The 25643-nt window shown below is 39.1% G+C and overlaps 1 protein-coding gene and 1 long non-coding RNA gene across 2 annotated transcripts; one reads left to right on the top strand and one right to left on the bottom strand.

Moving 5' to 3' along the window:
- Positions 1–1799: 1799 nt before the first annotated feature.
- On the bottom strand, positions 1800–15268 carry LOC131539598 (leucine-rich repeat neuronal protein 3). The gene is made up of 2 exons (XM_058774231.1): positions 14960–15268; positions 1800–6975 (listed from the first exon to the last, which is right to left on the bottom strand). The coding sequence occupies exon 2, from the start codon at positions 6653–6655 to the stop codon at positions 4535–4537; it is 2121 nt and encodes a 706-aa protein (XP_058630214.1). The 5' UTR covers positions 6656–6975; positions 14960–15268; the 3' UTR covers positions 1800–4534.
- Positions 15269–16042: 774 nt separating this feature from the next.
- Positions 16043–24690, top strand: LOC131539251 (uncharacterized). Its single transcript, XR_009270810.1, has 3 exons — positions 16043–16122; positions 22090–22170; positions 24390–24690. It is a non-coding gene; the product is annotated as an uncharacterized LOC131539251 (long non-coding RNA).
- Positions 24691–25643: the final 953 nt, after the last annotated feature.

Genomic DNA, 25643 nt, shown 5'->3' on the forward strand with positions numbered 1-25643 from the left:
GTTATATTTAGAGTAAACCTTTAATGCAGTACGTTTGCAATACATTCTCCAATACCAGTGAGTTTAAATGGAGAGCTTTTTCCCCCCTGAGAAAAAGTAATCTCCTAAAAGTAGTCTCACATGGGTCTGCTGTGGGTCATTGAGCCCTGGCTGGTAGATATACTTGTTCTTGTGGTGCCATCCGGATGCATTTTCCTGCAGCTCCAAAGTGATTAGTCATGTTGCATTTACGAAATGATGGGCTCAAATTGTCAATGAGCAAAGATTGCAGTATTGAATTTAATAGCCAGTTGTATCCAGGTTTTATTGACCTCCATGGTTTGTCCTCTGATTCAGGGGTCAGTACTTTAAAAATGATGCTGGGAACATGCAACAAGTTCAGCATCAGGCATTAACGGTAAAAGGCTCAGTATTGGCAAAATTGTTTTACACTGGTGGCCATTTTCGTTGGTGTTGCCTGGCAACGCTGCCTTAAAAGCTGCCCTGTGCATCGTCAATTTGAAAAATGGAATACTGTGGATATTTGCTGTGTATACATTTTAAAATCACAAGGGACCCATCTACAGTCTCCCTTAATGTGCCGTTTCCATTATGTAATCCTAGACAGTATTGGGCTAAATTGGGCCGTCTCCATTTACTTGTGTTTGCTCCAAGTATTTGCTGCTTATGGCTTGTTATAAAAGAATGTAGAAGAAGCTGGCATAACTTAGAAGTGACAAAAACACACTAAAATATGGGGATTATTATACAGGCCTTTCTGGTTATGCATTTTTAGACACCGAAGTGACATTTCAATTAATTCTGTACGTTTTTTGCATACATGTATGGCACGCTATTTTCATTTTAAAATTTGCCCTCATAAAAGTAAAAATTGTCCCTGAAAATCAGTTCAATGGGGGCGAATATCATTCCTTAATAAAGAATTTAATTTCTGACACTGGCCGTAACCCTTTTTCTGTCCAGTTAAGACGTGTGGAATCTTTTATTGTCCATCTCTTTGTGTGCAGACATGAGTGTGAATAGCTCATTAGCCCATCCATTGATTGGGCTTCTCAGCTGACTATGTGAAATTCTTTTTCGCAGAGACACGGGCTAAAAGGCAAAGCAATCGATCAATGATCAGGAAAGCAATGATCCATGTCGGAATCTGAGTGCCAACTGGCTAAAAGGCTCCCTAAGGAATCTGATGTTGTCCTCATTTTCACTTCGAGGTCTTAGGAACAGAGGGCTGTTAATGAGCCATAACAGGACTGACTATTTCTGGTATTACAAATGTTATTGAGGTGAAATTTGAAAGCTTGTCAAAATGATTGAACAGGCAAATGGCATTCGAAAATACTGACAGCGTATTTGTTTGCATTTTACGGTGCATCCAAAGAACTAATGTGTTTTTGATGATTGCTTATCTGAGAGTAAAACATTTTGTTAACCTCATGACAAATGCATCTGGGGGCTGTGGTGCTCTGATGGGCAAGAAACATATCTATCTTGACATTTTGTCTCTTCAGGAAATGGATTCAGTGTGGTCACTGCTCAAAATTTAATACTGCCTGGTTAAATGCAAAATTGTCTTTCAAGGAAAAAAACGTGGACCTAAACTGCATTTTGTGTAAAATGTAATACATAAATTATATAATAGTTTTTTATTTCAGATTTTTACTCTAAATACAAGATATTTCAGTATGGACAGTGTAGTATAATTTTGTTGACATTTTCATTTTGCCCCTGCATGATTACAGAGAACTAGTTAGCACTACATCGCACATTGTTTTATATTTATTTTAATGGGGGTTGTGGCACAGCCACATTTTGTAGGCCAGATCACATCAGGGTGAGCTCACAGAGATTATAAGTGCTATAATTATCCAAATCCCTGGGTGCTTGTGAAAGAAATATAAATGATTGTCGTCATTTTACTTTTTATTGCAGCGGTGGCGTGTTGCAGGAAAGGCCCAAGTACAAATATGTAGTTTTTCATAGGGCAATAACTCAGATGTCCAGCTGGGTTTGGCTCATAAACAAACAGGACTATGGGACGTTTAATTTCTCCTTAGTTAGACTACCTAAGCGAAAAAGGCTGTTGTTAGGAATTTTCCTGTGATATTAAACATGTTTTCAGGCATTATGGGATTGAATTTGTCTTAGACAGTGTAGGTAGCTTGTTCAACAAAAATCTGTTTAGTGAAATAGAGAAGATATCATTGTTTGGCCCCTAAAGCTTTTAAAATCTCTCCTACTCCTTTCTTAATAAAAGTTATTCATCTAGAAATGGTTTAAAATGCAGACAGATGAGTTCTAATATCGTGTTAGAGCCTTGGAGTTCTTTTATCTGTGTGAGGTGCTGGGAAATATATTTGAGGATTCATCACATTTAATTTTGTTTTGTCGTCTTTAAGAATTAAATTGTGACATCTTGCTGATTCCATTCATTCAGGATGTATCAGGTTTAAAACAGATGTAACATGGCTGCCACTGTATCTTGCATAATTAGTCATTGAGTTTTTACTTTTGTACCAATGCTTTCTATCTGTAGCAGGCTTCTCTGGTTTATCATACTTCTGCTACTATATCATTTTTCTTTTGATGCAGTACAGGTACATGGTGACCTTGTCTGTAGCTGCAGAAACACCTCAGCCTGCAATATGACTGAAAAGGGAGGGCAAAGGCTTGTGGACTTCAGCCTGCCTGAACAGTGCCAGCATAGAGCTTGAGTTATAATTTAGCTCTCCTTGTGTTTGACTGATAGCCGGCCTCTAAAAGGCCTGTCTGCACTGCTGAAAGCCTCGCTGATGTACGAGCACGCCTGTCTGACAAATCCTCCGTGTCAGTCAGTGGCTGACGAGCATTCATCATGTTTGTAATTTTTTGGGTTGTGAGTCTGTGCTGGATCTTAAATGGAGCAAATACAATGTGATTCTTTGCAGCTGATTCGATTGGCTTAGACTTGAACCAGGCAGTCCCCTCTTTATGCCACTGGAAGAATAGTTCTCCAGAAAATAAAAATGTTGTCATTTGCCGACCCTGTTGTTTCAGTCACATTTGACGTACTTTTGTGAAACACAATAAGTTTAGCAGAATGTCTAAGCTGTTATTTTCAAAACAACAATTCATTTACGGTCCTTTTTTTATGTTTATTGCTCATTTGCACTGCCACATGTTCCATGTTGACTTGACAGTGTCTATTCCTATTCACTTTCATTGTACACATAAGAGCACCTTGGAGATTATGCTAACCTTCTTTTGTGTTCTGCAGAAGAAAAAGTCCTATGTGTTTGGGAAAACACAACAACATGAGAACATTAATTTCTGGATGAACTATTCCTTCAAGACACGTTTGTTACGTTTGTTTGCCTCAAGGTGAGGCTTTCCCCCCCCCAGAACTTAGATCAGTAAACATACTGATTCCAACATGAGAAGAAAAAAAACGCTGACATTTATTTAGTTTTTACATTACCTTAAGCACATTGGTCTCATTGACTAATATGCTTAGGGTAGAACAGACAGCACAGTCAATATAAAAATGGCTTTTTCACACTCAAAGCAAGGACGCAATGCTTTTAAACTAAAATTTTTATGCTAAAAATTCTCATATAGTAGTTGCACAAATTTGCATGTGAGGCTGGAATCATGGCTCTGTTCTCCAGGGATCTCTCAGGAAACCATTATAAGTAACATTCAAAAGTGTTTTTTTTTTCTCTTTTTTCTGGTCTAAGATTCAGGAGTAGGCACTTACCCTGTCATGATCAACCTTCTGCAATTTATGTCTGAGAGATGCTTTTAAAGTGTCTGCATTCAACAACATCCAGTCCTGATAGTAATATAATCAAATATAATATATATTTATGTATATAGATTCCTTAAGATGTACATTTGTGTTTTATTCAGCAAATGTGTAGTCTCGTTACTTAAGTTGTATCTTTCATACTGTAAGTAATTCACACTTGTTTACTGCCTGGCTACTGCACAGAAGATACCTGTTACATTTCTGGATAGAATATATAACAATTTTAGGCATGAAAAGACAGATCTGTTTTTAAATAGAAAAACGACATATTTCATCAAAAGTTCACATCATAATCACCGTAATCTTCTATTCTACTAGATTTCCTTCTCAACAAACAGTCGGGTCTCTAACACGCCTATGTGGTTGTCGTACAGCACAGACGGTATTGCTTGGGACCACAAGGACTGTTCCACTACTCTTTACACATTTAACAGTCAGGTATGAGAAACAACACCTTCCTGATGTCTTAATATCATCTGTTTTCAGTGAATGGCCTAGAAATATTACACTGCATATTTTAGCAGCAAGTCTCTACCTCTCGCTAGTTACCACTGTTCCATTGCCACTTGCCACATCTGACAGCTCGTGATGAGGGGCTATAGAGCTAGTTATAGATTTTTAGACATCCCTTCCATATGAATTTGATGTCTGTTTCAAGGCAAAAAGATAAATGGCAAGTTGGAACAGCAAGTTCTCCGCTCTTGCCTTGTCAATTTGCTTGTAGTTTTTGTGGTCCTCTACAGGTGCAGCTTAAAATGCATTGTCCAACACATTTATGACTGTGGCTTTCACCTCAACAGCAGCTGGCATCCCTTTCCCAGAAATCCAGAGCCTTGTAAAGGGAGACTGCTGGATGGTCTCAGACATCAGAGCCATTTTGGAAGGGTATCGCTTCAGTTCTCCATAAATGCAGAGGTTCCTCATAAAGACATAAATCAGAATGCAAGCCACTGAGATCACAATGAAAAGCACACCAAAAGCAGCAATCAGTGCCATGTCCCACCTCTCGGAGTCCTTTACGGCTTGTTCTAATCCTTTAGTTTGGACATTGACACACCTAGTGTCGTGTTTATGATGGATGCTGTGAATGTCCACGCACACTTTGTACCGTGTAGCAGGGCTGAGATGTGTGAGATTATATACAGTCACGTCAGATGGTACCCTAGCTGTGAATGCCACTGTTGGATGGTTTGCCGTGGGCAATGTATACCACTTAATGTTAGGTGCCAGGCTACCATGAGAGGCATTCCAGGATATCAACACAGAGTTGGTCTGTACAGATTCGATGTTGACATTCATTGAGTCATTGACCGGTTGTGGGAAGTATCCATTTACCTCCACTGAGACAGATTTCAGGTCTGCCCCAACAAGATTGTGTGCCACACATGTGTACAATCCAGCCTCGCTCTCAGTAATATCATAAATATCAAGTGTGCCTTCGGGGTGCATGTAGAATCTTGCAGAAACAGCATTTGGGATGACCCTTCTCCCTGACGGAGTCACCCAGTAAATGTCTGGCTCAGGTTCAGCAAAGGCACGGCAGTGAAGAGACACAGATCTCCCACTTTCCACACTGATTTGTGCGGGGAGGCTTTCTGAAGAGATGAGAGGCAGACAGATCTCCATCATCTCTCTGAAGTGAACCTGCCGTACATGCTGACCTTCATACTCTGGAGGTTCCACACAGAACAGGGAATCAGGCTCCATGAAGCGAATGTTTGTCTTGTTCATGTTCATCCACCGTACAACACAGTCACAGCGGATAGGGTTAGAGTGCATGCTAACCTCCCGGAGATTTGGAAGAGACTCCACTGTGATCCTGTGGAGGGCACTTAAAGCATTACCATTTAACATTAGTGTTTCCAGCCTCGGCAGCCTATAGAAAGCATTTGGATGTATGTAGGAAAGTTTGGGGTTGTTGGTGGCTTCAATTTTGGTCAGTTCTGGGAGGTTGTTGAGGGCAAAACTATCAATGGACACCAACTCAGGCATGCTGTTAATGCCCAGCTCCTTAAGATGGAGCATGTCCACAAAGTCACCCCTTTGAATTCGCCCAATGGGGTTTTTATTAAGGTCCAAAAACTTGAGGCTCTTCAGATGCCTGAGAGCACCATGGGGTACCTTAGGGAATGTATTATCATAGAATGAGATACTCTCCAGATTGTCAAGGCCCAGAAGTGAATCATCTGGTATCTGTGACAGGTTCATTCTAGTAAGAACCAGGCTGCGAAGGTTTCTCAGAGGCTTGAAGTTCATACCCTGAATAGAGAGGACCGGATTTTCCCCAATCATTAGAATTTCCAAATTTGGTAAGGGCTCAAACCATTCGCTTTTTATAGTCTGAAGCCGGTTGGAATTGAGGTGAAGCCTCAGCAAGCTCTGAAGGCCACGAAAAGCCTCGGGAGAAATGAAGGAGATGAGGTTATGATTTAGGTAGAGCTCCTGAAGGTTGGTCAGTTGAGAAAGGCTGTTGTCTGGTAGGGCACATATCCAGTTTTCCTCCATGTGTAGGGATAAGAGTTGAGGGAGGTGGCCAATATTGACATCACTTATTGATGACAGGTTGTTTTGTGAGAGATCGATTTCAGTGATGTTTGGCAGGTAATCCAAAGGACGCTCAATCTTAGCAATGTTGTTGGTCTGCAGTAAAACGACTTGTGTATCAGATGGCAATCTCATGGGCAGGTTAAAAAGTCCGAGGTCATTACAGTCAACAGTGGGAGCCTCCATATAGACAGAGCTAGGGGAAAACCAGGGTCTAATCTCACATACGCAAAGTTTGGGACAACTGACTCTCTCTTCTGCAGCAAAAACCAAGGTAGTCACTGCAAGACCCACTAGCAAATAATCCGCAAATGATATGTCCTTCATATTGGCGCAATTCCCACCAGCAAGTAGTTGGTCCTTAAAGATTTTGTGGCAAAAGCACCATTTGTGGTGATCACTTGAATCCAACAGAGGGCCTTCCCTAGGCCCTGACTGATGTGCTGTCAACAGATGCGATGTCCCGTCACCAAATCTCCCGTAATTCAGATTGAAGGTGGTGTATGAAATTTTACTGCTTGGGCAGATAAAGGTAAAAAGGTCACCATTAAACCTCAGGTAGCAGCGGTTTCAGCTAGGCAGAAGCAAGGTCGTTCATTTCATTTAATACTACAGATGATGCCATCATCAGCCTAATCCACTTCTACCTGAAGAAAATAAGAAGAAAGAGATGAAAAATATTAGCATATAATTACCGGAAAAATGCAAGGGCATCACTAAGGCAAGACAGAGGCATGCTGACATTTACAAAAGCCACATTAAAGCACTCTGATGTCTGCTGACATTTTATTCAGCAGTACCTTGCACGCTAAGCCTTTGACATACGGATATGGGTGTCCTTCACCTTAGATATTATTTTGGGATTCTGAAGCTGAAGTTCCCTAAAATGTGTGAATTATGAAGCTTAGTGTGTTTGACATGTAGGCATTAATATTGCAGCTTATTTTTCAAAAGGGTAGATACCCCGGAAGCAACTCACCGTGATGAAATGTTTTAGCCATGTACACAAAACATTCTCACTACACTCCACTTTAGTGAAAATAACATGATTGGGCTATAAGCAACATAAACCATGGCATTGAATACTAGATATTTTAATTGCAAATACTACATTAGGTTTCAACCTTACGTTTAAACACCAATTTGTTATTTTTACACTGTTAAAAGCAACTCTTTGTTGTGCTACGCAGAATACTGAAGAAAAATCAGCAATTCTGTGAGAGCTCTCCACATCACCAGGGTTACTATGTAAAGTGCCATAGCCAGAATGTAAGCAAGCAAGACAGACAGAAAGAAAGAGACTGTTCCATCACACTATCATCTCTCTTTTCAACTTCAGTGCCTAAGGAAGGTGGTGAGGATACCACAGAAAGTCTTCAGTATGCCTCACCGAAGGAGAAACCCAGAGTTCATCCCTCAAGGCTCTGTGGAGGTGAGAGTGTATGTTTTTTGGTTGAGTAATTGAGGGGGCGAAATGTGTGATTTTCCAAGGCAACAAGATTCTTCATTATTAATAAGCTTCAATGCAGGGACCTTTAAGATGAATAATATTTGCGGCAACAGAATCAGTTTGAAGTACATAATATATACGGCCTTCCCCAGATCAGGTGATTTCTGTCTGGTGGGGGGGTTACTGCACCTGACCTGTTGTCTCTCTATCGAAGTGTACTTGTGTTGTAAACAGAGATGCTAGGAACTACACTGAATTGTCCCATAGACCAGTGTTTCCCAACCACTTTGCCGTGGCACGTTGTCGGGTGTGCCGTGGAAAATTATCAAAAACTTCCTTATCTCTATTATATTCTGTTATTATTTTAAATCAGTGCTCGGGTTTGTGAGTTTTACAAGTATTTAACCAATGAAAAGCATTCAAAAGAGCTTGTGACTAAACTTCGTAACGCCACTGGATCCTCAAATTGTCAGTCAAACGTCACAACTCCACCCCACCTCCATTCAGAATGAAGTGCCACGATGCGCAGTTTGAAGACAGAAGTCTACTTCTTTGCAATTCAAGGGTAAATAAAGAACTTAGTACAGCGTTTTCTTTACTCAAGAAATGCTGTCTATAAAGGCTAAAGTTTTTGTGTGTATAAAGAGCAGAGAAGAGTCTTAGCATTTGCTGTCTAGTTGTAGCCAATACACTTTTGTACGTTTTAAATATCATAGCTGTTCGTCTTTTATATTGTGAGATTTTGGCTAAATGTATTAACAACAAGAGAAACTGAGCGCCCATATAGCTACAATAAACTTTATATCCTGCAAACTGGTGAAAATGTGATGCTATTAATTTACTGCCTCAGATGCGGCCATTCTAATGATGGACAAAACAGTTCTCGCTCGTCACTCGCTCGTCAAAAACCTCATTAACTCCATTTGAGTATGATTTTCAGAAATTAAGTGCAAGTGTCTGATCATATATAAAGCCAAAATACCAACTCTGATGACGCAAAGTTGAATTATTGGGGAGAAAAAAAAGAAAAACGGTTCCCCTTTCTATCTTTTTTTTTTGGTTTTTTGTAATGTTTAGTGGTGTGCCATGGGATTTTTTACATATCAAAATTGTGCCGTGGCAGAAAAAAGGTTGGGAAACACTGCCATAGACAACGACCGTCAAATTGTTAATAAGCCTAGCAGGTAACGAGTGCTTTTAAATTTTGGTGTTTATTACACCTCATAGACTGGCCGCTACTCTCACGGTGGTTGGAAAATGGATGCTTGACGATACCCGTGTCAGCCATAAATACTGGAAAATGCATCTAGTTTTCCTGACTGACACGAATGGCCTATTTTCCTGACGTGTTAAATGGAGCACTGCTCCTACAGCACCTGCATGTTCTCTCTAGTAGTGCAGGTTCACTACTAATGCAGTGCGTAGGCATGCTTGTCTGTTGACAGCATAGCGTTAATGTGCAATAAATGAAACTGCAGTTTGTTTTTCTTCTTATCTTTCTAGTCTCTTCTTTTAAATTGTGATAGTTCTGGATCCCTGATTTTCCCAGATATTAGAGTATTAATATATTAAAATTGGTACTTTGTATTTAATAAATGTTTAGAATTTAGGAGAACTGTTCTGGCGGCCCACATGCAATATGTTTTATCCTTTTTTCTATTTTCTGTTGTGCAGGAATGTTTTTTTTTTTCATCTTGCCCTTTTAGACAAGGTTATGCTTTTGATGCAGGGCCAGAATTTCTGTGTTCAGTGATTTCACATCGTGAACAGGACCATTTAACAATGCACAATAAAGGCGCAGTTCAATGGGGCATGAATAATTTAGCACTGCTATGAGTGTGTTAAATCAAGGTTTCCATAGTCAACAGCGTCATCTGCAACCGTTAGATTTCTGTACATTATTTCAGAATGTAATTATTTATCTACATTTTAAAAAGGAACTAAAACTGTGCAGTGGTATTGTTATTGCATATACGTTGAGAAGTGAGAAGAAATCAAATAACTTTTAGTCATTTTAAGACTACAAAATCGATACACTATCCTCCAGAAATAACCCTGTTAGAGCCCTAGTTTCTGCGATGGTAAATAATGTCTTTTTTTTTGTGTGTAATGGCTGGCTCATGATCGTGTTCTGGAGGCTGTTTCTGTTAGAGTATCTACAAAAAACACTCCCAGGAGAGGAGACACACTAATACAACTAAACCTGTATTAACCTCCACTGACTCTGTAACAGCAATAAAGGTATGGCGCACCCATTAAAAATTCCAGTCAAAGACAAATGAAGGAAATTAGGCTTAACCCAGTTAAGTGTAGGTGAGAACGTACAAACGTAAGAACTTGGAACAACACCGTGGCTCATAAGAGCTTAAGTGGCAATACCTTGCATAGTGTGCCACGCTTTCAGAGACAGAGAGAAATGCAACTAACACTAGAGAAAATGGAATTTCAAGATGGATGCCTCTAATCACCGTCCTGATGTACTGCAGAGTCAGTCAACGAAATTGGAGAGAAGAGGAGAATCATTCCCTGCCATTATTTGCCAGACCTGATATCACAGAGCTAGCATCATCTTGATTGGGCTTGTAAAATATAAGGGCATGTTTGAATAAATGTATCCAGTGGGTAGAAGCCCTACTGACCCTGGGAAGTAACTCAGGCTAAATGGTGGCAGCCCGGCTCCTGTGTTTGCTTTGGGCTGAGGAGTTTGAGATAGGCTGCAAATCTTGGGCTGGGGACTGATTACTGAGCTTGAGGTCCTCTTAAACCACAAGTTAGCACCTCTGCAGATTGGAAAATAGCTGTAGCAACTCAATGTAAACTACACTGGGGATAATAACATGTTTTGTGTTTTTAAATAGGGATGCACATACATTAATGTACATTGAGGACACTTTCCTAAAAAGAGCAAATACTATATAATGTATTTTGATTTGATGATGTTACAGGTCTCAAGCCACCACTTCCTTGCCACTACTCCATCTCCAGGTAATTTGTTACAAGTTAATTGTAACAAGCACAAAAAAATATTTAACTGACCAGCAAGCTTTCACGGGTGTATGAAATATATATGATGCCAGGTGTAGCTGTAGGCTTTCATTTCCAGTTAAACTTCAGTCAAACAGATCGCATGTACAGAAAGTAGGGCAGAGGTGGGACTGCTTCCTGTAGAAATAGCCCTTTGTGTTATAGAGATGATTCAGAGGAAATATTGTTCAAATGGTCTTGAGAATGTTTCTCGCTCATTCATACAAATGTCTACAGAAAGACACCCCTGCTCTTACACCCATGCTCTCTCTCCTCTTTGTGTTTCACTTAAGCTCTTATTTTTCCCCTCCTCTCTTCTCATGCTCGGTGTAAGCTGTTCTCCCAGGCCTGGAGAAGACCTAGGTGCCAGCTAGTTTGCATAGGCCTCTCAGTGGGTGGCATAGTCTGTTTTGCTGCTCCTCCCCCTGCCCTGTGCTTCATTGATTTGCCATTACACTATTTTCAAGGTAAGGGAAGAGTCCATTAAACAGGCTTTGCTATGCAATGTGTGTGCATAATGAAGTTTCCAGTGCAATGCTCAAGGAACGTTTCCCTTTGCACCTGCTCCTATGTGCATGCAAAATCAGCACCGAGTCCACGGTTAATGCAGAATCAATGTTCCAAATTAACCGATGGACCCCACAGGTTTCAGCTTTTCCACTGCCGTTGTTTGTTTCCCTCAATGAATTCAAGTATACATGAACAATTCTGGTATTTAGTAACTGATTGTTTGATGCTGATTTGCTCTTTTAGGGAAATCTACTTTGTGATGATATAAATTAACTTGAACGGCAATTCCTGAAGGAAATATCAGTGCTTGCAAGGCAGAAAAAAGAACAGTGGTAATGTTTTAGACAAGCACGGGTTTTATGATTTGGTTCTGTGTAAACGAAATGCCATATCAGAGCCACTTTTGCCTTTGTCATGACACTCGGCGTGCATCTTATTTTATTTATTATTTATTTTCTCTCGGCTGTGCATGGGACCTTGCACCCAACGCAACACTGTCTTTGCTGTGTAAGAGTGATTTTAAACTCTTAAATAGATCTAAGGACAAAAATACCAATCGCAAGTCACTATGCAAATAGTTGCAAAGTGGAAGGGCAAATCACAATTTGTTTTGCAAATATTACAATGGATTTTTAATGGTAAACATCAATGACCTTTTTTTCAATTTTAATATTAGGCTAAATTTGTGGGGAAGAAAGTGAAAAGGGGTATACAGTATCAATACAGTTCTACCATGCAAGCACTAATTAAATGTATAAGCAAAAAGCATGCTGTTTGAAGGTTAAAAGATTTAAATGCACATTCTTACAAAATTTGCAAACTAGTTGGCCAGCTATTTACAGGTAGTTACTACATTACCCATCAAAGATCAACAAAATGTCTCTTTATCTCTCATTCCTATTATTGACCCCCTTTCTAAACTAGTCTTTATTGCTCATATAGCAAGAGATAAACTGATTCTCTGGGTGCAAATGTGGTTTGGATTTAAAAACACATTGACATGAATTAGAATGCAGAATGTTTAGATGCCAATACAATCATTTTTACATCAGATGTACATTTTATTATAATTTTATAACTCCAATTGTACATTCTCTTTGAGTTTTAAGAGCGTTTTCCAGAATTTTCCATTAAGGTTCTGAATATGCTGTAAGAAAATTCTGACTCATATCAATGTAACCACATTGCTCATCCAGAGATATGTAATGTTGCTATTTGCTCTAACATGCATAACCCAGCCTGAGGAAAAGATACCATGCACAATGGGCAGAATAATTGCATCACTAAACTACACTATATATGAAGAACCTAATTATGAAAACCAATAAAATCTCCCAAGGGTACAAATACAGCATTTCACTCTAATTGGGCCTGATTGATTGAAAGTGTGTTCCCAACAGCAAGTGTCAGTCGATCTATCGGTGTAGCAGTGCATGGTTTATTGTGTTCTAAACATCTCTAGCTTGACTGTTTAGATGTAATGAGATCCCAGTTCTCCCAGTATGCGCTCTATACCGCACCGGATGCCTCTACTACAGGTATCAGTCTAATCTGAGAACAGATGGAGAGCACAGCAGTGCTTCTCAGATGGTTCTGCTCTGTTTACTCGTGAAAACACAGATAGCATATGCTGCTATCAAATTCTCTTATTAAAGTCTATATTTTGAAACAGAACAAGTCAAGGCATTTGCAACAATGAGAGAACGTGAAGGGTGGTGACCTTTTCAATAGATAGAGATTGAGGAGAAATCATTAAAAAGCCAGTTTACCCTGCCTTAGTTCTTTTTTCCCTATTTGTATTAGACATGGCAGGTACAACTATGCAAAAAAATAAAAATAAATAAAATATATATATATATATATATATATATATATATATACCTCTAAAAGTGCATTCATCATGTTTCTGCATGTTTTCTATATTCAGATATTACATTTACAATTTCATTAATGCATTTGGCACAGGCATTATCCAAAGCGACCCTCGGTGCAATCAAGGTATGCTTTCAGTGGGAATTGAACCCATGATATTAGCGTGGCTAGCATTATGCTCTGCCATAACATGAAAGCATTTTTTTTGATGAAGTGTTAAGCTAATGAAATGCTACACTGAAATGCTGTTTTTCAGCACTCACGTTGTGATGTTTTGTTTCGAAGCCCACACCACTTTGCACTGACAATGCAGGCTTGCATAAATTGGATTTCAAACCGCACATCCACCATTGATTTGTGCTTCAAACTGTTTGGTATGACGCAACGATCAGAGAAAGCAATTTTCCAGCACCTCGTCATACAAAGAGGCACTAAAATCAGTTAAACACTCCAGTGTGCTCACAAAAGCCGCGTCTGAGAGATCCTTAATATCAAGGGTTTTACTTATTGTCTGTTAATTAGTGCAGCCATCAAGTGGCCCATGTGATTACATCTGTGATTAAGAATTGCCCGCTCAGGTCTGAGTTTGGAGAGTTTGGCATGAAAGAGACTCCAAGGACACAAACTGGTTGGAGTGTATTGTCTACCATTAAGCCGCACAATATTTTTGTTCAACATTTTCGCTTTGTAACGAGTCAGTGGCCGGCCGTCTGCGAGGGACAAATGGTAATGGCTGTCCCAGGCCCCTGTGATTACGGTGGTCCCACTAAGGTCCTCTATGGGAAAGCCCAATCCTTCCATATTTTTCTTTCAGGCCCAATGATTTTTGCCCCTGAAACCCAGTGATCTAATTGGTATCTGCTTGCTAGTAGAGGATCATATATGGATATTTCTGTTTTTTTTTTTTTTTACATAATTCTACTTTAATATTTTTTATTTGAAACTTAATCATTTAATTTGATGCACTACCCCAAATATGTGTTAAAATAATGCATGCATACAAACACATAAATGCTATTTGCAATCCGTAAGACAACCTCCGACTTGTTTTAGAAAAGTGCAATGCCAGTCTGCAACGATTCCTCACCGCCTCCGTCTACAAAGAGATGTGGGAGGACAAACTCGCTGGTTGTGTGATTAACAGCTGTGGTAAAAAAATAAATAAATGTCATCATCTGCATAGGAGGTGTTTTGCTGTGGACGGTATGAATTAGGCTGAAGCAATGAATGCAGATCAGACGAATGGATCAGAATCACAATGCCTCCATTCAAAGCGATATACATTCATTTAACGATACTTACTGTACAGTGGATGCTCAAGGCGACTGCATTTGAAATTCATGTGCTACAGGGGTGCTGTAGAACATCTTGGAACGGCAACAGGGTGATTTAAGGGAGATTGAGAACAGCCAGATGCAAGACTGCCTGTGGCTATTCGACCAGGACGTGCCTTGTGTCCAAAAAAATACGCATGCCAAGCTGGAGCACAGATTTCCTGTTGCTGCTGCTGCTGCACACATGTGTTTGTTCTCTGACGGCGACATCAGCAACAGGAATTCTGTGCTCCAGGTTGACATGGCTATTTATTCAACTACCTATGTGCTTGTTATCCATTTCCCTCCATTTCTGCTCCTTCACGGTCGTTTTGCAGTGAAAGAATCACTCTGACGCATATTCTCTCAACTTGAATGTGGATGTCCATGCAGTAAATACCGACTAAAATTAATATTTATGAACCAAATACATGAGGTGGATTGGAAAATGTTCAAACTTACCGTTTCAGCGCAAGTCATTCCGGTCAATAAAACGACATGTATTCCGTTCATCTATAGCGCAGTGCTCCAGAGAGCGGAAAGTCCGCCGCACGCAAATGAAAATAAGCGCGCGTGGTCTTCTTTTAACGCAGATGGAGAAATAACAGCGGTTCGCGCTCCTAACGTTAAGATTTTGCCGTGCGAGTGAGGCAAAATCCACCAGGTGAGAGCCGTCTGGAAGCTTTTTAGAGTCCCTCGCACTGACAACCTCCTCCTTCCTCCGCGTTCAGAGGCGCATCTGCAGCCGCTCGTTCGGTTGTCACATTGACATGCCGCTGTCTGCCCAGCGGTCATTAATATCGGAACAGCCCCCGAGTCTCCAGAGATCAACCAATAGCGACGGGGCGAAGAGAAACTCTCGCAGCTGATTGGCTAAACAGCCGCGTCTGTCAGACAAGAACCGTTGGAGAAATAAGGAGAGGCAGAAGAAAATGGATAATGTGTTGGTATTAATTTCTGATTGCGTCGTATTTAGGGGTTGTTTTTTTCCAGACATTTTGTGTACTAGTGACTGAGAGAGTAAGAAAGATCATAGAGTGTTTATATAGCTTCTAAAATAATATAACATCAAGTTTACAGCATAGGCTAATATGGGGGCAAACAAGTGCTAGTTGTCACACTTGGACACTCTAATGAAATTTCATTTCAAGAGCTTCTGAGTCTTGACTTACAAATCAGTGCATATTGTTATTCTATGGCGTTTGTTGGTACAATGAAAACTTGATCGAAATAATGTAGGATAGGCTTTTTATCTGAAATTACACTGTAATTTTTGGAGGTAATTAAAGATAATTTAAATAAATCATTCATGAAACCGCAAATAAACACTAATAGCATACAATCATTTTGTACAACAACAACAAAAAATGCTTACAATTATTAAAAGGCTACAAATAATTTACTTTTTAAAATAACTGTATAATTTTTAAACATTTAAAAGATTTGAAAACTTGGGGAATCACAGTGATGTTGATAGATAGTGCTCTTACTGGGTATTACTTAAGTAATAACTTATTTTGTTTATATTTTTGTATCATCACAGACAGGTGTAGCAACTTCATTTAAGGACCAGAACTGCCTAACAATCAGAATTTTGGGACGAAAAAAGAATCAGGAAGCTGAAGGTAAGCTTTCCGTGTATCTAGTTCTTTTGGTTCTTGTTTCAGGGACTCTGACAGGACGTCCTTTTTGCTGTGACCCTGTTTTTAGGGTGAATTCACTGTGAAGGTGCTTTCCTGAAACAGGCCTGTCTTGGTTTACAGCCCATGCACAGGTCCTTCACAGCTCACCCTCGGGACTGCACACACCTTGAGAAAACAGGGATATAACTCATAATAAAACTCCCAATAGGGTCGGACACTGGACCATTTTTTTCTGTTCTGGCATCAGGAGACTACTCTGCCAAAGAAAAATGTGCATGTACTATAAAAGCATAAATCTGGGTTTTGGTTTATGTCAGCAAGTACTAGGTTTTTCATCAGTCCATGCCCCCATTTATGAAAAATTTAGAGGAATATTAGGAATTTGTGAGGCGGTTTTGTCGTGGCATTTCACTGCATCTGTTTTCTGACAGACGAGGCCTTAGAGGGCAGTTCAGTTTATTGACTAGAGTCTCACAGTTATAAATATTTTTACAAGAAACTTAGAGAAGATGGTCTTAGAGCCTCTGACAAAGACATAGAACCTGTAAAGTTTTCTGAAGAGCCTTTAACAAAAGTAATTTTAAAGCTACAAGCGTATTGATTCTGAAACCACTATAATGGCTAATACTTTCACAGATGTAAACATTTTTAAACTGTATAAAACCGATTTTAATTTATGATAATAGTTATGTCAAATTGATTCAGTGCTTGTCAGTCATAAACCACCCACGCCAGGCTATTGAACTATAAACCAAGTAAGTCAACAGAAGTCCTAAGAAACCTTTTATTTTAATTTTTTTTTGTTAACCACAACTTCTTGAACTCAACATTGTTTTCTCGATCTCAATTTGTTCTCTCTTATTTTTTCTTTTGTCTAGAGGTGACAAAGACATATCTATAGCACTGCATCATGAATGAGCAAATTTTTACTTGACCAAGGACTCACCCAAGCTGAAACAGCTCCTTCAGTGAAACACCTTTTCCAAAACAGTGTCCTGAGAGGGCTTCGTCATAGACAAAGTTGTGACTTTGAACATGTGGTCAGTTTTATTGCCAGTCAAAGGATGTTTGACAGATGCAGATAGTTTACCCAAAAACAAAAATTTCCTGAATATTTTTCACACTCAGGCCATCCAAGATTGGGAATATATCTGAAGAAATGTAGCATTGCATCACTTGTTCACCAATGGATCCTCTGCAGTGAATGGGTGCCATCAGAATGAGAGACCAAACAGCTGATAAAAACGTCACACTAATCTATTCTTGTGAAGAGTAAAGCTGTGTGTTTATAAAAAAACAAATCCATAATTAAGACATTTTAACTTTAAGCTGTCACTTCTGGTTCATATTCCATTATAGTTCTTCCTCCAGTAAAAAAGTCCATCACCTGTTGTCCTCTCACATCAAAATCCACCGACATGTTTGTTTAGAACTGTTTTGGACCGTTTTCGCTTGTAAAACTGCATATTTCTCTCCTGATTCAGACAAGACAACCTTATTTTGGAAAAAGAAACTTTATGGATAGAGGACTCGTATTTTAGCTAGAAACAGCAGTTTGAAGTTGAAAACTTTTTAATAATGGATTTTTCATACAAACATGCAGCTTTTCACTTCACAAGATGTTAACTGATGGACTGGAGTCATGTGCATTACTTGTGGATTATTGTGATGTTTCTATCAGCTGTTTGGACTCTCATTCTGACGGCACCCATTCACTGCAGAGGATCCATTAGTTCTGTTCTGACTTGTGATTGAACAGAGAAATGGCAATTCAAGTCTCACGAGAAAATTACGGCGAGATCGCAAGAAAATGATGCATGACCTCTTAGGGCTTCTGTATTATTCTGATTATTGTCATTTATATAGAACTTGTATCCTTATTATATTATATTACTGTTGCGGCCGTGTTATAAAATACAAATTGGTAAAAGCAATGCCCCATTGATAGATAATAGCTGCGACATGAGCCACAGACATAAACAGTCCAATTTCTCAATATCCACTGCATCAGCACATTGCTTTCAGTTTGGTGGAGTTGCAGAAAAGCTGGACAAGTAACGCTCCGTAACGTGACAGTGGCATGCCTGCAGATACGCATGAGTTGCCTGGGAATACGCCTCTCAAACTGTAGCAGTTTTTGTGGTATGGGGCTGTCTGTGCCTGCAGTGCAGCTAACAGGCTTCCCAGGTGGGGGTTTGTTTAGTTAAGACTGATGTAGAGACATCCTGCCACCAGCCAACCACACACAACATCTCACTCTCCTCATTAGGCCTCCACACTCCCATGATGCTCAAGTTACTTTGCCAAGTTAAAAAATAGCTCATTTTCACTTCCAATGTTCAACAGATTCAGTGAATGTGTTCTTTCTTGCTTGCTTTATGGCTTTCTTTCTTTTTCTTACTTTCTTTTTTTCAGGAGCCAGGTGCACTGCAAAATTTATTTCACCTATTAAAGGCTGCATAATTTGTAAGTAAAAGAGTGAGAAAGGGGAGATTTATTAACCGGTGATTAGAAGCTTGTGTCAGCACACTGGCTAGCCCTGCAGTTTAGTTTATGTATCTCCAATCAGGCGTTCGATGCTCTTTAAACGTCCTTGTTAAGAGCGCAAACGTCCTGAGAGGCAGCCATCACACACATCCAGCTTTCCTCTGTTAAAGTCAATATTATTAGTATTCTCACCAGCACCTGTGTAACACCATCTCTTCAAGCTTTGCTCTGAATGCTACAAAAGTTGACTGGATAAAAGGATAGATTTCTTTTTTGTTCCATACAAAAAAGCAGAGCGAGACTGCAGTTTTAGCCGCGGGATGTTCAAGGGCCTCTCTGAGGAGTTCTGTTGTCTCCCCTGGTTGTTCTGACTGAGTTCCCAGTAAAAGTGTCGAGGTTAACCTTGCTCATCTCAGCCGATCATGAGGTGAGGCTCCAGGAGAGAGCGCTGCCATATCCTGGAGCTTCGATGTTGGGAAAAGGGTAGTATACATAAGAAAATGAGAACAAAAGAGAAAAGATGAGGCTTCTTGTTGGAGGTGGCACCCCGGTTTTGTGGAAATGGACAAGTGTGGTGACTGACCTTGAGTTTCAGATCGCATTGCATACACAGACTTCAAAAGCTCAATGACAGATTCTTGACAGGCTTTGGCTGTCCATTGTTGAAAACCGTTTTTATGTGTGTGTGCATTTCTGTGCAACAGAGGCAGAATGATTTTGAAATTAAATCCTGGGATTTCCACCCAAGCCCGTAGCTAGAAATTCTAGGGCCCTTACTTCTTATTCAACCATTTGTAAGGCAAAGATACAGTACAGCTTGATGGGACAGTGCATGTTGAATTGTGCTTTGATAAATTGCCCTGTGCAGCTTATGCACGGAGTTCATATCCAATATAAAATTTTACGGAATTGAATATTACTCAGTATTTCTCTCATCGCAGTTCTCTTTTGTCAATACCTTTATCTCTTGATGTTTCTCATATATCTGGTCTTTGATTAGTTCCTTTATTTCTGCTTCATACTGTTAGTTCTGTCCTTTCACTTTTCTTACATTTAAACTCATTTTGTACTGGATGTATTATCTCTCTTTTCTAGCTGAATACTGGTTATAGTAAAGTAGGTGTAACTCAAATGTAATCTTTATTATTTAAACTTTTTTTTTTAAATGATTTAATACATTTAAAATGAATTAAAATATCTCATTATAATGGTTTTTTTAGCATATTTTGACAAAATACTTTAAAAATCTAAATACATAAGGTATGTCGCCATATACATACGTATTTAGTGATTTATAAAGTTTACGGCAGAACCGTTGTGTGTCTTCGTTTTGAACAAATCAGTGATTCATTCAGTGACTCAGTTATAAATAAATCTGAACAGAACAGAGCAAAACTTTTGTGAATGATTTAAAATTACTTTCTCATAAAAATACTCGTCACACCCTGCTTACAAACCTGCAGAAAAACATGAATTTGTCATCAAAAATCATGTAAAAAAAATGAATAAAAATAATTATAAGAAAAAAAAAACTGAAATATTTTCCCATTCTTTTCTTTTGTTAAACATACTGATTTTTATCTCGTAAATTTGGCTAGAGACATGTAGTATTAAAAAATTGTCACTGTATCAAAGCTACAGCAGAACCATTGTGTGTCTTAAGACGTTAGTGTGTCTCTAGTTTCTTATTAGAATGCAAATTAAGCATATTGGCTGTTTATTATTACTTATAAAGTGCATATTAATGTCTTATTCTGCATGACTGTATTTTAGATCCCTTAATCTTACCCCATACCAACAACTACATTACTAACTATTACTAAGCAGCAAATTGGGAGTTTACTGAGGCAAAAGTCGTAGTGGGTTCCCAAACTAAAGTGTGACCAAAACACTTCTCAGTCCTACTTTTATATCTGCATTACCTGCAAAAAGGTGTGTGAATTTATGTAAAAAAAATAATGTAAAATAAAAATAATAAAAATAATGACAATAAATGCAAAATATTTTTTTTATGTTTTATTTTGGAAAACATGCAGATTTTTTATCTTGTAAATTTGACTAGATACATGCAGTATCTTGTTTATAAACCTGTCTTTCTGAAGCCATGAGTTTAGAATTCAGTGCAGGCAGAACAAGTGCAACTATTATACTGTATGTTTTTAGACTGTCCAGCCGTATGTCAGTTTGCTCAATAGATGCATGAAAATGGGGGCATGCATTGTGTATAACACTCAGGCCAGATGTTGAAACCCTGCAGATCAATGCTCTCTCCATTCCCTTTGATGTGCTGGAAACAGCAACTACTATTATTATTTTTTCAATGGGAGAAAAATGGTTGTAAAGGCCATTTCTGAAGTGCACAGACATGGCAACGACCTTCAGATTTGTTTATTACACTTCAGCACTGATTGTGCTGGAAGAAATGCCACTCAGACTGTCCATTTATGACAAAAAATCGTTCAAGCTTACTAAAAAGAAGAAAAAGAGGAATACGAAAAACAATAATATGGAACGTGTGGGAACATCCCAAAGTTTTTGCATGAATGCCATTGTGAAGTGAAAATCTTTAGGACGTTGGAACTATAAGAACAAACGAACACAGAGATGTGGCAGCATTGTGCCGGCATCTGAAATCTCCCTTGTTACTCTTTTGTTTCATTATATTCCTTTGTGCCACCACAGTGAATGACTGGTGCTGATTATGCAAATGAGCCAGAGGAAAGAAGCATGGGTAATTATCACAGTTGTGGATAGGCTTTGGGGAAAAATGCTCCCTCTGCCATAGAGACGCTATAAGAAAAAAAGAAAAAAAAATGCTCAGAGCTTTGTAACAGTAACAGCTTTGGAGTAGCTACCAGAAGATGTATGTGGTCTTTCAATGTACTGTATTGGTAGAGTTCCAGCCATATCCTCTCTAAAAATTAAATCCATTCACTTGTTTGAAATAACATGTTGCCGTCTGTTTCACCAGCCTGAATCTAATAAATGCTTTATTCAGTAAAAAAAGCTAAATCTATTTATTTAGATAAATTCAATAGTCAGTTAATGCAATAGTTAATTATTATTAAAAAAATAATTTATATTTTATTATTGTTATTTAGGTTAATTCAATAATCACGTAATTTATTTAGGTTAATGCAATAGTTAAGTGAATCAGTAGTAGTAGTATTTTATTTAATTCAATAATTAGTTAATTTATTTAGGTTTTGCAACAGTTCAATTAATAATTAAATGACTACTACAACTAATAATAATAATAATAAACAGTTGTTGAATGTAAGTCCTGCCTGTGCAAATGTTCATGTGCATTAGTTTGACCAAAAAATAAAATACTGTTTTTTTAATTTGAGCTTAAAATGCACTTTTTGTCATACTCTTGTTGTCATGTTTTATTCCTAATTTGAAATCTGTTATTTAAATGTAACATTGACAAACAGTTTGTATTTTTCTTTCTCCACCCAGATAGTTTGAGGCTGTAATTGCATCGCTGGAAATAGCAGCTGAGAGAACTGACTCACCTTCAAGGGATAGAAAATATTACAGGTATCTTAAAATGTAAGCACTATAACGTCAATTAAACAACAAACGCTAAACTATTTTACGAAGTTTAGTGCCTCAGCTGAAACTGATATCTAGTCTGGGTGCCGAAAGGATTGACCTACATCATTATCTGTGTCACTGGAGGATGTCTGTTTATGGAGGAAAGCCTCTCTCATACTGTGATACTAGTGTTAGAACAAACCAACCTGAAAATTTTGAAACAGAGGGCCAAACCGCTGTGACTGGGTTAACAGAGGGCCAGTGCAGGTCTCCCTTTCCATTTAGAAAATGTAGTGCCTCAGTGTGTAAGTCAGTTTGTCTCCTGGTCCTACTGTGTGCAAACTACCGTAATGCGGGTCAATAGGCGGAGAACCTACTCTGGTGCTAAATTGGAACCTCTTGAAACTGGCTTCTGCCCCTGTATTTAGCCCTGACTCTACTGCTGTGCAAACGCTGCACACCTAACTGAACATCGGCTGTCGGAAATTGAATGCTTTTCTTTCTTTTTTTTGCAGAGTAAAGTTTGGTTTAAAAATATCCCCCATTGTTCGTGGAAAACAATAGCCGCAGATTTGCGCCGGGTGACGAGACGACGTCCAGAGCATTCCGAAAAGCACACATGCGGGTCTCTGCGGAGAACATGCTCACATAAATCATGTCCTGAAAAGCAGATCCCTCAGGAAAATAAAAGTGCATTTGTCGGGGCAGTCAGCAGAGTTCATAGCTCACGGGCAGGCGGCCAGAGTCTTGTGCTGCAGCTCTTGCATCTGATCGCATATCAAATGGGATTATGACATTATGTGCGTTCCTCAGCCCTGCATTTTTAATTGAATTACACGCTCCTCTTAATGCAATAATCTCCCAAAGATCCACAGCATAATGTTCAAATCAATGATAATAAAATTAGGCCTTTTCTTTTTGTGAGTCTTGCGGGAGCGACTTGAGATCTCAGACATCGGATTGCGCCAGAGATGTCGATGCTTGCATAACGCCATGTGTGAGATGACACCCACGCTCGGGTGAAACACGTTCCAGAGATTGATCTGAATCATTGGGGCTGTTAAAACGGTGATCCACCCGCGTCTGTCCGTGTGACACTGTGGTGACTGGTTTTCAGAGAGGGGCCTGCGCTGTAGGGAACCTTTTACACGCTGACAGCCAAATAAAAGGCTGGCCGAGGCTCTTTGCCCATTAACGTCATCCCTGAAAGCAGATTTTGTTGCCACGCAATTATACAGCGCTGATTCCCAAACAGCGGGTTTAGTTATCATTAATCCATCAGCTCAGAGATGGAGCCCGGCTGGACAGGCACATTTATGCCAGCCATAGTGTCGGGAATCGACTTTCTCTTGGCTGCACAGGCTATTATTTATGTGCATTTTTCATTTATTTGTACAGAATTTGCATTGTTGCACACGCATGTTATTTTTGGTTTTTATTGAGCAAGGAGAGAAGTATGCGTGAGATACAATTTACACTGAATACCAAATTATGTTAAAAAGGACATTGCAGAGGGCTAAAATGTTTTTCCATAGTTGTCACGAGGGCTGTGAGCTAAATTACACAGATGTCATGTTCGTTTCATACACCTCAGCATTGACTGTGGTAATTTTTGTGAATTCTATGCAAACTAAATTCCCTTATTATGATATTTCATAGCAGTGTCATGTTTTGTAGTAGTAAATGATGGGGGCAGGTTGTCACATATGTTTTATTTTGGCCTGAATAACAGTTTGATATTTTTATAGGTTTGCTTTTCCACTTTTCCGCCATTTTGTTCTTCATAATTGTTTTGCTGTTTAAAATTTTATTTTTTTAAAACTCATTAAATAGACTGTAATTGGATGTTTAGTGGCAGGTTCCGGTTGTGACGATGTGTGTTGAATGAACCGTATTTTTTATTATTTATTTATTTCCTGGATAACATCATTGGACATGTGCGATGGATTTTTATAACCAAGACTTTTAGGTGTATGTCTGTAAACATGGACTTTCAAAGATAAACCTACCAGGAGTGAAAAGTGTGACAGCTAGCCCCAGTCTTCCCTATACATTAAATGCGTCTAGAAGTTGCCATTTAGTTTAGCAAATATAAACTCTTATTTTTATTCAAATGAAGTCTATTTCCTATTTGAGTTTGGCAAATTGAGTGAGTAAATTGTTTTCAGTTTTACATTTACAAGTCATTTCAAAGCTGATTGGCATCATTTTTTGTCCTCTAGTGAATCATTGGTAAATAACCTACTGGAATATATTTCCAATCATCAATGCAGACTCCGGCGAGCTGAATCACTGTCTGCCACCTCCACGAGCAGCTGTCCGCAGTAATAGAAACTTATCAGTGACTGGTTGGAGATGATTTTCGCAGGCACCAACTTCATTGACAGCCACTCAAGCGTCAAGAAAACATGTGACACCCGCAGAAAACAACCTAATGCTCGCAGCCGATACTGACGTTAACGTGACGTCAACTACTATAGGTAAAGTTGACATTAGATGTTCAGACATCCGTAGCACACAAATGTTAAATGAAATAACACAAATAACACGAGTTTTGAAATAGTGCTGATCAACCAAAATAAATGTTTTTGTGTACATAATATATGTGTGTGTACTGTGTATATTTATTATGTATATATAAATACACATTCATGCATGTATATGTTTAAAGGAACATGACATGCTGCTTTTTGGATGCTTTTATATAGGCCTAAGTGGTCCCTAGTACTGTATCTGGAGTCTGTTTCCCGAAATTCAGCCTTGGTGCAGAATTTCAGCCACTACGAGCCAGTCTCACAATCAGCTTTACTTAGGACGTGCCATTTCTGTCTCTGTAGCTTTAAATGCTAATGAGGAGGAGAGAGGCGGGGCAAGGTGGAGGGTGGGTGTGTGGCCTTAACCAGCTTGCACTACCATGAGCTACCATGCTCTAATGTTGACAGTGGATGTATCACAATGGCTGGAAGACACACAGTCCTTCAAGCTTTTCAGTTTGCCCCAGAATCTGATCCGGATGGAGAAGCACAGGATGAAGAAGTTGCAACTCAACGGCTACAGCAGGATGTCAGTCTCCGTCCGAATGGTTAGTTTAAAATATTGTGTCTGGATACGGTACTTTAGTTGGTTTGTTTATGTATGCTGTTACAGTTATTATCATGTAGCTAATGCTAGCCATATGCTTGGATGAAGGAACTAAAAAAATACTTTGGTGTTCATTTGTACATCCAAACACTGAGCAACTGCCATGCTTTGCTCGTTTGCAAGCCATGATGACTCTCGAGGAAAAATAAATATTGTGCTCCCTAGCACGGTAGTAGCTCATTTTCTCATGGGCGGGCAAAGCAGAGAAAGGGGAGGTAACCTTTCCCTGTATGACGACATAAAGGGAATATTCCAGATTGGGCCATCTGAGCTTTCATTTTCTCAAAGGTGAAGCAGGATACCCAGGGCTCGGTTTACACCTATCGCCATTTCTA

Source organism: Onychostoma macrolepis, chromosome 04 (assembly GCF_012432095.1).
Source record: "Onychostoma macrolepis isolate SWU-2019 chromosome 04, ASM1243209v1, whole genome shotgun sequence".
In the NCBI taxonomy this organism is placed as follows: domain Eukaryota; kingdom Metazoa; phylum Chordata; class Actinopteri; order Cypriniformes; family Cyprinidae; genus Onychostoma; species Onychostoma macrolepis.